Raw genomic sequence first — 13,500 nt, 5'->3', positions numbered from 1 at the left:
GGTCGTTGTTGATTGCAGTGGGTTGTTATTGTTGGTGTGCAGTGGGTCGTTGTTGGTGTGCAGAGGGTTGTTGTTGATTGCAGAGGGTTGTTGTTGATTGCAGTGGGTTGTTGTTGATTGCAGTGGGTCGTTGTTGAATGCAGTGGGTTGTTGATTGCAGTGGGTCATTGTTGAATGCAGTGGGTTGTTGATTGCAGTGGGTCGTTGTTGGTGTGCAGTGGGTTGTTGATTGCAGAGGGTTGTTATTGGTGGTGTGCAGTGGGTCGTTGGTGTGCAGTGGGTCGTTGTTGAATGCAGTGGGTCGTTGTTGATTGCAGTGGGTCGTTGTTGATTGCAGTGGGTTGTTGTTGATTGCAGTGGGTTGTTGTTGATTGCAGAGGGTTGTTGTTGATTGCAGTGGGTCGTTGGTGTGCAGTGGGTCGTTGTTGAATGCAGTGGGTTGTTGTTGAATGCAGTGGGTCATTGTTGATTGCAGTGGGTCGTTGTTGGTGTGCAGTGGGTCGTTGTTGAATGCAGTGGGTCGTTGTTGATTGCAGAGGGTTGTTGTTGATTGCAGTGGGTCGTTGATTTGCGGTGGCAGTGCCCGTATGCTCTGGTTTGGGGTCAGCCCAGCCTGGGCAGCAGGGGAAGTGCTGGGTGGCTGTTCTGTGGTGAGGTGGGGGAGGCTGAGAGTAGAGCAGCTGGAGCCCTCAGTGAGGCCTGACTTGGTTCCCCAGATCCTGCGGCTGCCTGCCGAGGGCTGGTCCTGAGAGAGCCCTGACAGCCTGTTGTTCCTGGACCTCTGGGGTCCTTGTTCCAGGATCTCACTCCACTCCGCAGGGCAGGATGATTCCTTACCTGCTCCTGTGTCTCTGTGCTGCTGACAGCGCCTGGCCTTGCCTGGTCTGCCAGAGGCAGTGTTGGTTTAGTGGGATTAAGGCATTCCATGGTGTTCCTGTGTGAAATGGGGAGAACTGGGACCAACAGAGGCCCAACTCTGCAAACACAACCTCTGTACCTCCTTTCTGGGCTTTGCAAGGAGGAGGAGATGCCAGACTGCTGCCTGGTTCAGGACTAAGCAGAGGAACCAATTCACAGCAGCAGCAGCTCACAAGGGGAGAGCCTGGAGCAGAGAGTTCCCATAGGAGATCCAGGTCCATGCTGGGTTCAGGACTGGCTCCTTTTCTAGGCAGAGTTGCTAGAGGTGGTTTCACAGAGACCCTGGCAGCGTTTTTACAGGAACACACCTCGGGGGAGGTGGTGTTTGACAGGTGGACACTAGCTTCTTTCAGCAGATACCAACATGTGACTTGTGGCTTGTCGGGGGGTCCACAGTGAGGCTGGCACTACAGTTTGGCTCATTCCTGCTGTGGCACTACACCACAAGCACTGATGGCTTGGTACCACCAACAGAGAGAGCAGCAAAGCCTCTCAGGAGCTGTAGCTCTGTATCACAAAGATTCAGGACAGGGGATGGTTGCTCTGGTCGCTAGTATGGACCTGCCCCTTCTGGAGGATGCTGGAGGTCTCACTGCTTGCTGTCTCTGCGAGACAGTGGGGGAGTGGGGCCTTGAGTTGGTTTTCCTCTTAGACCTCTCGTTGGTCCTGCCCAGCCCTAGGAGCAGAGGAGCTGTCGGGTTTGGGGCTGTGGCTGGCACACGGGCAGCATCTGCTGCCGGGTTTGTGGCCAGCACTGGCTCCCCTGGGCATGGGCACGGCTGGGCTGGCACGTCGGGTGCTGGGGCTGCTGGCAGGTCACCTCGGAGCAGCTGGGTTCCTCTGCTGGGAGGGGAGGCTGCTCTGTGCCTGCACGGCCAGCCCAGGGCTGAGGGCAGCGGGTGCTGGGGGCAGCCCTCACCCAGGGCTGCAGTCACTGTGATCCACGATCCCTTCCTGCTCTCTGTGAGCACAGAGCAAGCGCCGGGAGGCTCTGACAGCCCTCCTCAGCCCCTCAGCCTGTGGGGTTTGCATGGAGCCAGGGAGCAGGAGGCTGCGCTGGGCGCTGCAGAAAGAGAAGCACTGGGGAGCCTTGGCTGAGGAGCGATGTGTGTTGCTGCTAGAGGGTGCTTGGTTGTCACTTGTCACTGCCTTCTCCAGCACAGCACCTCTGGGTGACTGATCTGTGTCCTTTATGCACGTCTGGAAAAGATGGAGCTCCCCAAGGGGACAGGTGAGACTGTGGGTGTTGGAGCCCCCCTGCACCTGGAGCAGCACCTACGCACCCTCCAGGCAGCTGGTGCCTCTGCCGGGGCTGCTCTGTGCCAGGGACTCAGGGTCCGTGTGCTGGAGTGTCCCCTTGGTGATGGGTCTGGAGGAGTTCCCTCCTAGCTGGACACTTGCCTCCCAGAAGTGGGTTAATTAGGCCGGAGACGAAGCTTCCTCAGCTGTTTGTTACCAGGAATGAGCTGCTAATTGCACATCTACCAGATCTTTCTGGGAAGGCTGCAGAAGCGTGCTGGCAGCCCGAGGGTCCCCTGGCCCCTGGCCTGGCTCTGCTCGGGCCGTGCACTCCAGCAGGGCCCAAGGCGGGTGACTCCTCCTCCTTGGGAGCTGGGATCATGCTGGGAGCTTAGATTACATTTAAATTGCCATTTGCATTTTCCAATCAATACGCGACTTCACAATTAAGTTTGGTGTTAAAATTCTTAGCAAAAAGTGAGTGGAAGGGAGATTTGTGGAGTAAACGAGTCCTCTGGGGGCCATCGCCGCTGCCTGCTTCATTACGCTGCATATTGCTGCTGCTGCTCTTCCTGAGCACCGGCACAGCCCGGCACAGCCCGGCACAGCCCGGGAATGCCGGGAGAGGCAGCGCCCGGGTCTGCTCCCTCCGTGCCACACCGGGAGGAACCTGGGGAGCAGCTGCTGCCTGCAGCTCCTCCCAGGGCGAGCACGGGGAGGCTGAGGAGCACAGGGAGGCTGAGGCTGACCCGTGTGCTGGCACGGGGCTCCGGGGCCACGAGGAGCCTGCCTGGGAGGCAGCGTGCACGGCTGGATGGCCTGGGCTGTTCCCCCTTCTGGAGCTTTGTTCCTTCTGGCTTGCACAGAGGGGCTGTGGTGCCGGGCTCTCCTTTCGGCTCCGGGTTTGGCTGTGCCCCAGTTTGCCAAGGTGCAGGCTTGAGGCTGAGCCGAGTGCAGCTGAGCTGGTCTCTGCAGGCAGCGTGTGTGTGGGGCAGGCGGGGAGTGCTGAGGTGTGGCTGTTCTGCAGCATCAGGGTGCATCAGGCTGGAGTCATATCGAGGGGAGGAGAGGGGCTGCACTGCAGGATGCTGTGGGGTCAGGGTTAGACTGTGGAACTGAGCTGGGTTTAGGGCAAGAATGGGGGATCATCATGCCCAGGAGGGATCATTACATGCCCAGGAGGGATCTTCATACCTGGAAGACATCACTGTGTCCACAAGGAATTGTCACACTCAGAAGCCAGAGAATTCCACACAGTGACTTTGAGTTAGATGTGTAACTTCAGCCCAGTCTGGAGCAGATTTGTTTGAAAGATACCAAAGAAATGTTCTGAATAACAAAGAATTCACCGTTTACCTGGGTGAGCTGGTGGATTTTTAACTGGCTTTGCGTGGGAGGAGGAACAACCATTTTCATACACTGTGTGGGAGATGTGTCTCCCAGCTGTGGTGTTAGAGAGGACGATTTTGGGTGGGTCCAGAACCAGAGGGAACGCGGGTACTGCTGGCTGCGTGTGGGAGGGTGGTGCACAGGACCAGGCAGCTGTCCTGCCCATGGCATGGCATGGCATGGCATGGCATGGCTGCCATCTCATCTGGGAGGTGCAGGGACATCAGGATCCCATCTCGGCTGGGGAGGAGCGGTGTCCATCAGTGCAGGTTTTGTGAAGAGGCTGGAGTGCTGTGGTGCAGCTGAGCCTGTCCAGGCAGGGAGGGCCGGGCTGACCTCCCAGCACTGCTGCAGCTCTGCTCTGCTGTGAGGGTACCACGGATGGGCACTGTCTGCCCTGCCTGACCCAACAAGCGCTGCCAGACTGAGGTGCCTTTCCCACAGAGCCCTGGCAGCTGCTCAGAGATGGCCCATCCAGCCCAAGAGCTCACACGTGGGCAGCTCCCACCCATCCCTGTGCAGGACCAGCCCTGACAGCCCACTGCAGGGCCCTGCCTCCTGCCCCTGAGCAGGATGGTGCCTGCTGTCCTCAGCAGCTCAGTTTGCCCAGTGCCAGGAGGCAGCTGGGGTCAAGGACCAGTCACTGCACTGATTTACACCACGCAGTTCCAACGTTACCTTTGGGTTTTCTGGTTTTATGTTTTCTTGGAGTTCATTTGAGCAAGATGTTGTGGAACTGGTCTGAATCAGATGCAGGTTGGCTGGACCTCTGTAAGTCCTGTTGGTCACAGGTTTGCCATTTATAACCATGCTTGTTCTCAGACGTGGCTATGTTTTGAGACCCTGCCCTCGACTAGTTCTCCTTGCATTCACTGCTGGCTCTATAAGTTTTGTACAACTGGTGTTAAAGAGGGTTGTTGCTCAGTTAAAGACCTGACAGAAAGCTAAAAACACTTGTCAGCACAGTCACTCCTGCCATCAGATAGTGTGTTTTACCCAAGGGAGAACCAGGATCCTCTAATGCCCTGTTTGCACCAGCTGGCATTGGCTCCTCTCTCCTCTCCTCTCCTCTCCTCTCCTCTCCTCTCCTCTCCTCTCCTCTCCTCTCCTCTCCTCTCCTCTCCTCTCCTCTCCTCTCCTCTCCTCTCCTCTCCTCTCCTCTCCTCTCCTCTCCTCTCCTCTCCTCTCCTCTCCTCTCCTCTCCTCTCCTCTCCTCTTTGCCACAGCTTTTCCATAGCTTTGCTTGCTGTGAGCCTCCAGCTGTGACTCCAGGGGTTGTTGGTTGGCCCCTGGCAGCCCTTGGCAGGCAGGAGCTGCCAGCCAGCTGCCACATTCCATGCCATGTTCTCCTCAGCACCTTCTGACTCTACCGAGTGAGCTCTTCAGCTCAGGGCCTGAGCTCTTGAGGGCCAGGGGTCAGATCCTGACAAGGGATCTGCTCCTGCCCGCACACAGCTTTGCCCCAGCCACTGCTTTGCTGTTCCATCCCTGCGTGTGTGGAGGGCAGTTCCTTTTCCCACTGTTTGCTGCCCGAGCCCCGAGCTGCAGTGGTCCTGGGACTCCTGCCTGTTGTGCACCATTTGTTGCTGATTTCACGGTCACGTCTGGCACGCTGTCCCCCCAGCACTGTGTGCTGGGCCCTTGCACCGTGCAGGGCAGCAGCTCAGTCTCCAGGCACTGGCACGGGGCCCCCAAATATGCCAAGGCTGGCAGGGCTGCAACTTTCTGCCCAGGTTTCTGAGGAGGGGCTGGCCCGGGGCCCAGATTTTTGCCAAGTTAGGAACAGGCAGTCTGGGTGTCTGTCCAGACAGCACTTTCAGAGGGGCCAGGCCTGACAGTTGGTAGAGCCAGCTTTTTCCCAGACTTTGTTACTCATTCCTGCTTTTGTCCCCCCATGCTGTGCTTCCCTCCCTGCCGACAGCGTGCTTGATGTGCTCTCCCTGCTCCAGAGCCCTTGCACCTGGTGTCTTGCCCCAGCTTCCTTCTCCCTCTCCACCTTTGTCCTTACCTGGCACATGATAAATTGCTGCTGGAGGTGGATTTCTTGGGGGGGCAAAAATGAATGGGGAGAGGATGAGGTTGTGCTGTGAGCTTTGGGTCAGATCAATGGAGTTAGGTCTGGGTTATCTGAGTGCAAACATTTCCTGGCCCTGGGAGTGTTGTGCCAGCGACAGCAGGGTGGGTCTCAGGTGGAATCCTGATGAGAAAAGGGGATGACCTTAACTCTCAGCTGCCCAGGACCTGCACTCCCTCCTGGATTGTGTCCATCCCTACTCTGTTTGACAGCTCTCAGAATCACAAGCAGGCGAGAAAATGTGCATCCCTTGGGAGACCTGTATTTGGAGTGTTGTTTCTCAGCTGCCCCTGCCTGTCCCCAGTTTTCCCTGCCTTGGCCATCCCTCTGCGCTCTGGGTGGTGGGAGAAGGTCCAGGAGCAATCTGTGTCGATGGTGGTGAGGCTGGCTCCTGCCCTCTGTGGGCACTGCCCTTCAGCGTGGGAAGAGTGAGTGGTTTGGGACACCAGTGGATGTGATGGGTCCCTCAGAGCCCTGAGCATTGGCACTGACATGAGGAGAGCCTTATCCCTGGAAGGGAGGGGGCTGGGGGTTGGTAAAGAGTGCAGCCCAGGGAGCATGGGAAAGCTGACCTAGAAGATGTTTTCTTGAGTCTGCTCATCGTTTCTTCTCAAAGACCAGTCTCCAAGGGGCAGTGCTGGAGTGGAGCACGAGGTGCCTGGATCAAACACCTTCTGAGTCTCGTGACTCTTCTCTTTTAGGGCATTCTCCTCAAACGCAGTGGCAAGTCCCTCAATAAGGAGTGGAAGAAGAAGTACGTGACGCTGTGTGACAATGGGGTCCTCACCTACCACCCCAGCCTGCACGTGAGTACTGGGCTGAGCAGGGTGGGACAGAGCAGTGTCCTTCATGCTGTGGCTGCTGCTGCAGTGCTCTTGCAGCAGCCACCATGGCAGAGAGGGGCTGGGGAAGAGTTTGGTAGCAGATGGAATTCTGGGCTCTGCCCTGTGCAGGAGTTCAGTGTTGGCCCCCTCCCAGGCAGCATTTTCAGCAGACCTGTTTTTTTACCAGGGTCTGGAGGAGACTCTCTCCTGCAGCCCTTTGTTCAGTGCTGGGCTGGTGGAAGCATGCTCTGTGCAGGATTTCACTGGGGAGCTGCAGTTCTCTCCTGTTTGCCCGCTCAGTCCATCAAAGCGGGGCCTGCCCTGCAGCCGGATGAGGAGCAGGCAGAGAACTCCTTGCAGCTGTATCTGGTGGTGCCATTTGGGTGTGGAATGATTTTCCTGGCTGCTGGGTATTGGGTAATGGAGACGAGGCCCGTGCAGAGCCCGCCGAGCCGCGCTGCCCTCGGTGCAGGCTGATCCCGGGCACGCAGCTGCCGCCCCATCCATCTCTGTCTCCTCCCCACTGTGGGGCTAATGGCTTCTTCCCTGTTCCCTCTTGAGCACAGTTTGCTGCTGCAGCAGCAGCCACGGACAGACACACCTGTGACACAGGCCCAGTACCTCTGCCAAGGACGTGCTGGCACAGGACAGACAGACGGACGGTGGCTGGGGGGCACACTGTGGTTTCAGGGGCTGCAAGGAGAAGAACAAGGTGCTGCAGCTCTGTGAATGTTTACAGGCCCTCAGTGTGCCCCTGATCTCCTCAGATGCGGGGTACTGGAGTGTCCTGAGCCTCAGAGTCTTTCTCCTCATTGCTCACCCTCATCATCACTCCAGGGTTTACCACGCTCAGTCACCCAGCTCCAGAGCCCCTGCACCCTCCTGTCATTGAACTGGAGACCCAACCATTGCATTTCCTTCCTCTAATTTGTTGGAGCTTTTTCTTAGATCACTCATTCCCCATACTGTGATGTACTCTGCATTTCTCTAACTTGGTAACCCCAGTTTTTGGTCTTCAGATCACCAAAGCAGGAGGGAGTGGCTGCTGCTGCCATCTCTGCCTGTGTGCTCACCTGTGCACCCGTGTGTATGGGCTTATCACATTTCCACCGTGGAAACTACCATGCTATTACCATCAGCCGTGGAGGGAGAGCAATTTCTGGGCTGTTGTTTAGCTACTCTCAGATGCTGCTGCTGCCACACGCCAGGTTTCTCTCCTTTTTTCACCATTCCTTCCTCAGGGGGTGATCGAGATTGATGCCACTTGCTTTCCATCCCGCACTTCAGTGTTTCGTTTCATTACTGCGTTGCCCTGGGAAAAAATCTGGTTTTCTTCCAGCTGGTGCCACTGGTGATCCCCAGCCCGTTGCTGAGGGTGATGCCAGCTGGCCTCTCCTGCCCAGCTTCCACGAGGAGCTCTGAACCTTGCACCTGAGATAGGAGTTGTATTGCTGGATGTGTTTACCTACAGCGAGGGTGGAGGGCTGCCCAGCCTGCCACGAGGCTGGGTTCTGTGTGCTGCCCTGTGGCCCCGCCTGCCTAGGAGCAGGGGAAGGGACCCTGGCACCCCCCAGCGTGTCCCACTGCAGTTTTGGCAGTGACGGTGGCATCCACAAAGCCTCCCTTTCCCTCTGGTACCTGGTGTACAGCCTGCTTGGAAGGGGTAGATGCAGGAGGAGCAGGTAGTCCAGAGGAGAGTGTCCCATTGCAGCTGCTCCTCGCCATCCTCCAGAGGGAATCAGGAGGTGCTGTGATGGGTTTGTACCCTGTGGCCCGAGGCACAGCTCCCATGTCCTTTCACAGGATGACACAAGCAGAGCACGTTAGGGATGGAGCAAGCCTGTGCTCCCAAGGATGGGCACGTCTCTTCAATCACTTCAGCGTGGCAGCAGATCCCAGGCTGGCTGGCACGGGCTGGGGGGAGCTGTGGGCCAGAGCAGACCACTGAGTGTCAGCCAAGGGGACGTGCAGCATCCAGTTCTTGCCGTGGGATGGGAAGCCCAGCTTCTTCCCTGCCTGTGCTGCCGTGTGTCTGGGGGTGGCTGAATTCTGGGTGCAGCAGAGGGGTCCCTGAGAGCAGACTGAGCCTTGCAGGAAGAGAGGCTTCCCTGTCCATCAGGATGTTCAATGCCCCAGAGCATTTTTGTGCTCTTTTTGTGTTCCCAGTGGCTGTTCCTTGGCATGAGTCAGGGCAGTTCCTGGCTTGTCTTCTCTTCCATCTCTGTCACATTCTCTCCCTGTCCCTCTTGGGGTGGGTGTCAGGGCCTCAGAGATCAGCAGCCCGAATTTATTTCTCCACTAGCACACATCTGGCCAGGTGTGTCCATGCCCCACTGGATGGAGGTCATGGCCTGGCTCTGGCAGTGCTGATTTTACCAACCAAAGCTTCCTGGTGGAGCTCTTCATCTGTTTTTGGAGTTCATCACTCAGCCTAGTTGTGGATCTGGATCATGGTACCTCCAGCCCAACTTGAAGGTTTCCTCAACAGGAGTCAGGCGTAGACCCCAGGTTTTCAGTCACGGGTTGGCAGAACACGTGGTGGTGAGCTGGCCCTGGCCCCGGAATTGCTTTCCTGATGGAAGCAGATCTGCCTTGACCACAGCCCAGACTCATGCTTGGGAGCTGTGGGGCAGTGGTGGTTCCTGCCCTGAGGTGCCACCTCTGCCTCTGCGCCGGAGCACTTGGTGGTTTCAGGGATGAGCAGGATGCCTGGAAATGGAGGCAGGAGTGCTGGGGCCCTGATCCCGGGATTCAGCAGGGCTTTCCTTGCTGCATCTGTGTTCTACCTTTCTGTAAGTGTTCAGTGAAAGGAGAAGAACAAGTTGTGTGAAGAGCCTGGTGCAGTTTCCCGTCACTTCCCCAAGGCCTTGGAGAGAATTCTGCTGCTGGGAAGGTGCGTGGCTGAGCCCAGGCTCGCCGGCCGCGCTGCTCAGAGCCAGGGAAGCAGCTCCCATTTTGCAGCCAGTGGAGCCATTCACACAATCACCTTCTGTTAATTCTATCTGCAACATCAATTAAATTGTTTGTAGAAACTAATTGAATGTGGCTTAATCACACATCTTAATAGCTTTCCACGCTTTGAACTCGTTGTTAATTCCAGTAATAAAATGAAATGAGAGAACTGGCTGGGTAATTAGCGAGGAGGCTTGGGAAGAAATTGCTGTTTTATGGTGGGTAATAAAAGCCGAGCGGCAGTGACCGCTCGCTCCGGCAGGCAGCGGCGGCCGCGGCACTTGTGCTGAGTGAGGGAAAATCCTCCAGCCCCTCGCAGGGTGCTGCCCAGGGCTGGCAGCAGCTCCGCACCCAGCTGGGAGCAGCTCGGTGGGCTGCGTGCTGGGGCTGTGTCGGTCGCCCAGGGTCTGAGGCCAGGCTGCCCGGGGGCATGGGGGCTGTGCTGCCCCGTGCCCGGGGGTGCTCTGGGGGCAGGATGCCTGCAGGGGGGTCAGTGGGAGCACAGGAGTTCAGACCAGGCTGAGAAGGTGCTGTGGGGAGACTATGACCCTTGCAAATATCTACCTGGGAACACAGAGCATGGCCTGTGCAGCCCCTGTCACCTGCTTCTGGGTCCAGGATGGGGGATTGTTGCTCTTAAACTGAGCATGTTCTCGTGTTTATCTTCTTGGATGTGGAAGCAGAAAGGGACCATCTCTGAGTTAATCATTTTGGTGACCTCCTTGTGAACTGGAGTAAACCCAAGCACCCCGCAGCAGCCACGAGCTCTCCCTGGACGGCTGTGGCTCCTCTCCTGATGGGTCAGAGGAGCCCAGGGATGTGGTCCCCAGCTCCCTGTTCCTCCCAGAGCCTTGAGCTCCAGTGTTGGTCCCTGCTCCCTCAGGATCTGACCAACAGTTCCCCCCTGTAACGTTGGTTGGGTCTTCCCCTTCTGAGGGCACAAGCCCGAGGAGGAGCTGGCCTCATCCGAGAGGGCTGGGGAAGAACCACGGTGCCCCAGGGCAGGGAGGGGTGGGAGGCACAGGAAGGGACACAATGCTCGGGAGAGACTGGGAGTCTGCACCCTGTTCTGACTGAAAGCTGAGATGCTCTTGGAAGACAGGGCAGAGTGATAGTTACAGTCTGCACATGGGCTTCTGGTTGTATAATGAATTGTCTGCCAGAAGAAATGTTGGAAGCACCAAGTTTTGAATAACAGGAAGCTCTGCAGGTGAAAGAGCAAGGGAGTTACCTGAGTTCTGTTGTTTTGGGTTTCTCTTACCCCAGCTGTGACCTGAGAGGGAATTTTTAGGTATCCCATTGCTTATGCTCTACTATATGATATTAATTATATTATATTATATTATATTATATTATATTATATTATATTATATTAATTATATGCTGCTGCAGTTGAGTGCTGAGATTAAAAAGGGGTGACAGGGAGGAGGAAGTGCTGGCCACCTGTGTGGAGCCCTTTGGCTCCATCTGGTCTCTGATCCCCAGCCATGCTTTCCCAAGTGGGCTTGTCCTGGCGTCCAGCAGGGCTTGGTGCTGACTCTGAGGATGGGGGAGCTGAGCGTGTCTGGCTGGGGCAGGGCTGATCCTCCACCCTTCTGCCTCTGCTCCAGGACTACATGCAGAACGTGCATGGCAAGGAGATCGACCTGCTGAGAACCACGGTGAAGGTGCCGGGCAAGCGGCTCCCCAGGGCCACGGCAGCGCCCAGCGCCAGCCCCAAGGCCAACGGGCTGGCCAAGGAGCGGAGCAGCTCGCAGCTGGCAGCAGGCACAGGTAGGAGCTGGTGCGGGTGGCACAGAGCCAGCAGCTGTTCCTCCACGATGCCCCAGCAGCCCTTGGCTTGGCTGAGCTGGTGACAGAGCCCCTTCGGGGGTGTCTGCTTTCACCAGCCTCGGGCAGTCCCTTTGGTGGGTGTTAGCATTTCTGTGCGGGTGCCAGGTAAGCTCCCTGGGTAATCCTCTTAGGGTTTTACAGGTAAGAGGTGATCCTGTTAGGATTTTGTGCTGGTTGGTGTCCAGGACAGAAGAACGTCAGAGGGTTTACCTGGTACTGTGAACCCCTGAGGAATTCCCTCACCCTGAGGACAGTGTTGAGGCTGGTGAGCCGCTACGCGTGGTGGAAGCTGCTGCTCCCTAAACCAAAGGAAATCCCAAGGCTCTTGGTTCCTGACAAGTTGCGTTCTGTTTCTTTCTGGTTTTGGGACCCTCTTTCCTCCTTACCTTTCCCTGGAGAAATGGTGAAGATCTGGTTTGGGATCATCACTCTGTGTGCCCACTGGAGAGTTGCCCCAGAGTGTGGTGAGGTGAGCCTGGGAGGCTGGCTGCCCCTCTGGCCTCTCTCAGGGTTCCTGTCACACTCCTCCTCTCACAGAGTTCCTGCCATGCCTCTCGTCGCTGCTGCTGCCATGGGAGGCTCTCACCCTGCCAGGGGGAACTGTTGAACCTGGGACCATCCTTCCCCCATTTCCCAGAGCCTTTACTGCATCCTCGGGGCTGGTGTCCTTAGCCAGGGGGGGCAGTTCCCACCTGCCTTCCTCCCAGCTGGCTGCTGGCACAGTCTGGCACTCTGTTTGGGATGCTGGGGGAGTGCTGGTGGTGCTGCTGATCACAGAAATCCTTCCAAATCCCGTGCTCAGGGTGAGCTTGGGTGACATCCCCATCTGGTGCATTCCTGCTCTGTGCCCCTGCTCTGCCCCGTGGTCGGGGGCTGTCAGCAGCACAGTGCTTCAGAGTGTCCCGGGGCTGAGGGGAGGGGGATGCAGCTGGGGTGAGTGGCAGGAGCTGCTGGAGTCCTTGGCATCACACACGCACAGACACGGACGGGGAATGGGGCACAGCAGCATCACTGCTCACATGGTGCCAGGGAGGACATGGTGAGCCCTCCCGAACCCAAAGTGCTGTTCTTGACACGTCAGAAGCCACGTGTGGGTAAACTGTCAGTTCTGACCAGGGCTGTGCAGCTCTGCCTGTTCCTTGCCTTGGCTCCCCACTGTACCCTGACACTCCTTCACCACCACCCACGCTCAGCGTTCCCCAGCATGGGACAGTTCCTGACTCTGGGCAGGGACACCTCTCTGCCTGCCTGTCAGAGGTGCCCTGTCTGAACTCTGACTTAGCAGAGGTGTCAGAGCTGGGGGAAGGATTCAAACCACAGAGGAGCTTCTCCTGATGTCAGACCAGCTGCTTACCTAGCACCATACCCTACTTCAGCAGTCCTGTCAGTGCTGCTGGGCTCAGGAGTGGGCTGGGATGGACTGGGATCGCTGGGATGGACCTGGGTCACTGATCCCTGCTGCTGGAAAGCCAGTGCCAAGGAGCCAGCAGGGTGTGAGAGTGCCCCTGCAGTCTGGGCCACGGGGCTGGAGCGGTTACACGGGGAGGACGTGCACTTTGCTAGCAGGGGGGAATGAAGGGTGGAATAGTTTATCTGGAGAGCAGTTGGACTTAGCCCTGCCCGAGCCTTTAGAACAAGACCAGTTTCCTGTTCAGGAGATGTGCTTCAGTCCAGCTGGCAGGTGCTGCTGGGCACGTGTGCAGGGTGGGAGCCTGTGGTGCTCCACGTGGTCGCTGCCATGGAGGGTCTGAGGCTTGGGGTCCCCTGCTGGCTCTCTGCCCTGGGCCCTCGAGCAGAGCAGTGCTCTGGGCTGCCCAGAGCGGGAGTGTCCACGTGGGGATCAGCACCAGGACAGCAGCTTTACACACAGATGTGCGTCCTGTCTTGGCTCAGGCTGTGCCTGCAGGGTCAGAAATGCTTTTTGTCTGGCACACAGTCAGTAAAGGCTTTTCTGAGGAACTTTTTAATCTCTCTCTGATGCCTCCAAGCCCAATAGCAGTGGATGCAGTCACCAAGTGCACTGATGGGACGCAGACTCTCTGAGGTGATGTGCTCTTATCCCTGTGCAATGCCCAGGGCTGGATTTAGGGTTGATGGAGAATCTGCCTGGCTTCAAATTAGCAGTGGCCTCACAGTTTTGCCACCTTTGGGACTGTGGATGAGACTGTTACTGGATCCACTGGGCATCTCTCATCTGACACATATTTTGGGAACTGGAGAAGAAGCACTTCAAAGTTTGCAGTTCTTTGTCAGTCACAAGTTATTCTTCAG

At 57.1% G+C, this 13,500-nt stretch overlaps 1 protein-coding gene across 3 annotated transcripts in view; it reads left to right on the top strand.

Annotated features, from left to right (window-relative positions):
• AGAP3 (ArfGAP with GTPase domain, ankyrin repeat and PH domain 3) overlaps positions 1-13,500 on the top strand; it is a 104,054-nt gene that overhangs the window by 62,060 nt on the left and 28,494 nt on the right. For all 3 annotated transcript variants that reach the window (XM_038126994.1, XM_038126993.1, XM_038126996.1), the window contains 2 exons: positions 6,322-6,426; positions 11,007-11,169. In XM_038126994.1, coding sequence (XP_037982922.1) covers positions 6,322-6,426; positions 11,007-11,169 — 268 coding nt within the window. The remainder of the gene's footprint in view (positions 1-6,321; positions 6,427-11,006; positions 11,170-13,500) is intronic.

This window comes from Motacilla alba, chromosome 2 (genome assembly GCF_015832195.1).
Source record: "Motacilla alba alba isolate MOTALB_02 chromosome 2, Motacilla_alba_V1.0_pri, whole genome shotgun sequence".
Classification (NCBI taxonomy): Eukaryota; Metazoa; Chordata; class Aves; order Passeriformes; family Motacillidae; genus Motacilla; species Motacilla alba.
Note: the sequence above shows the minus strand (reverse complement) of the source record. Positions and strands in the feature narration are given on the sequence as shown.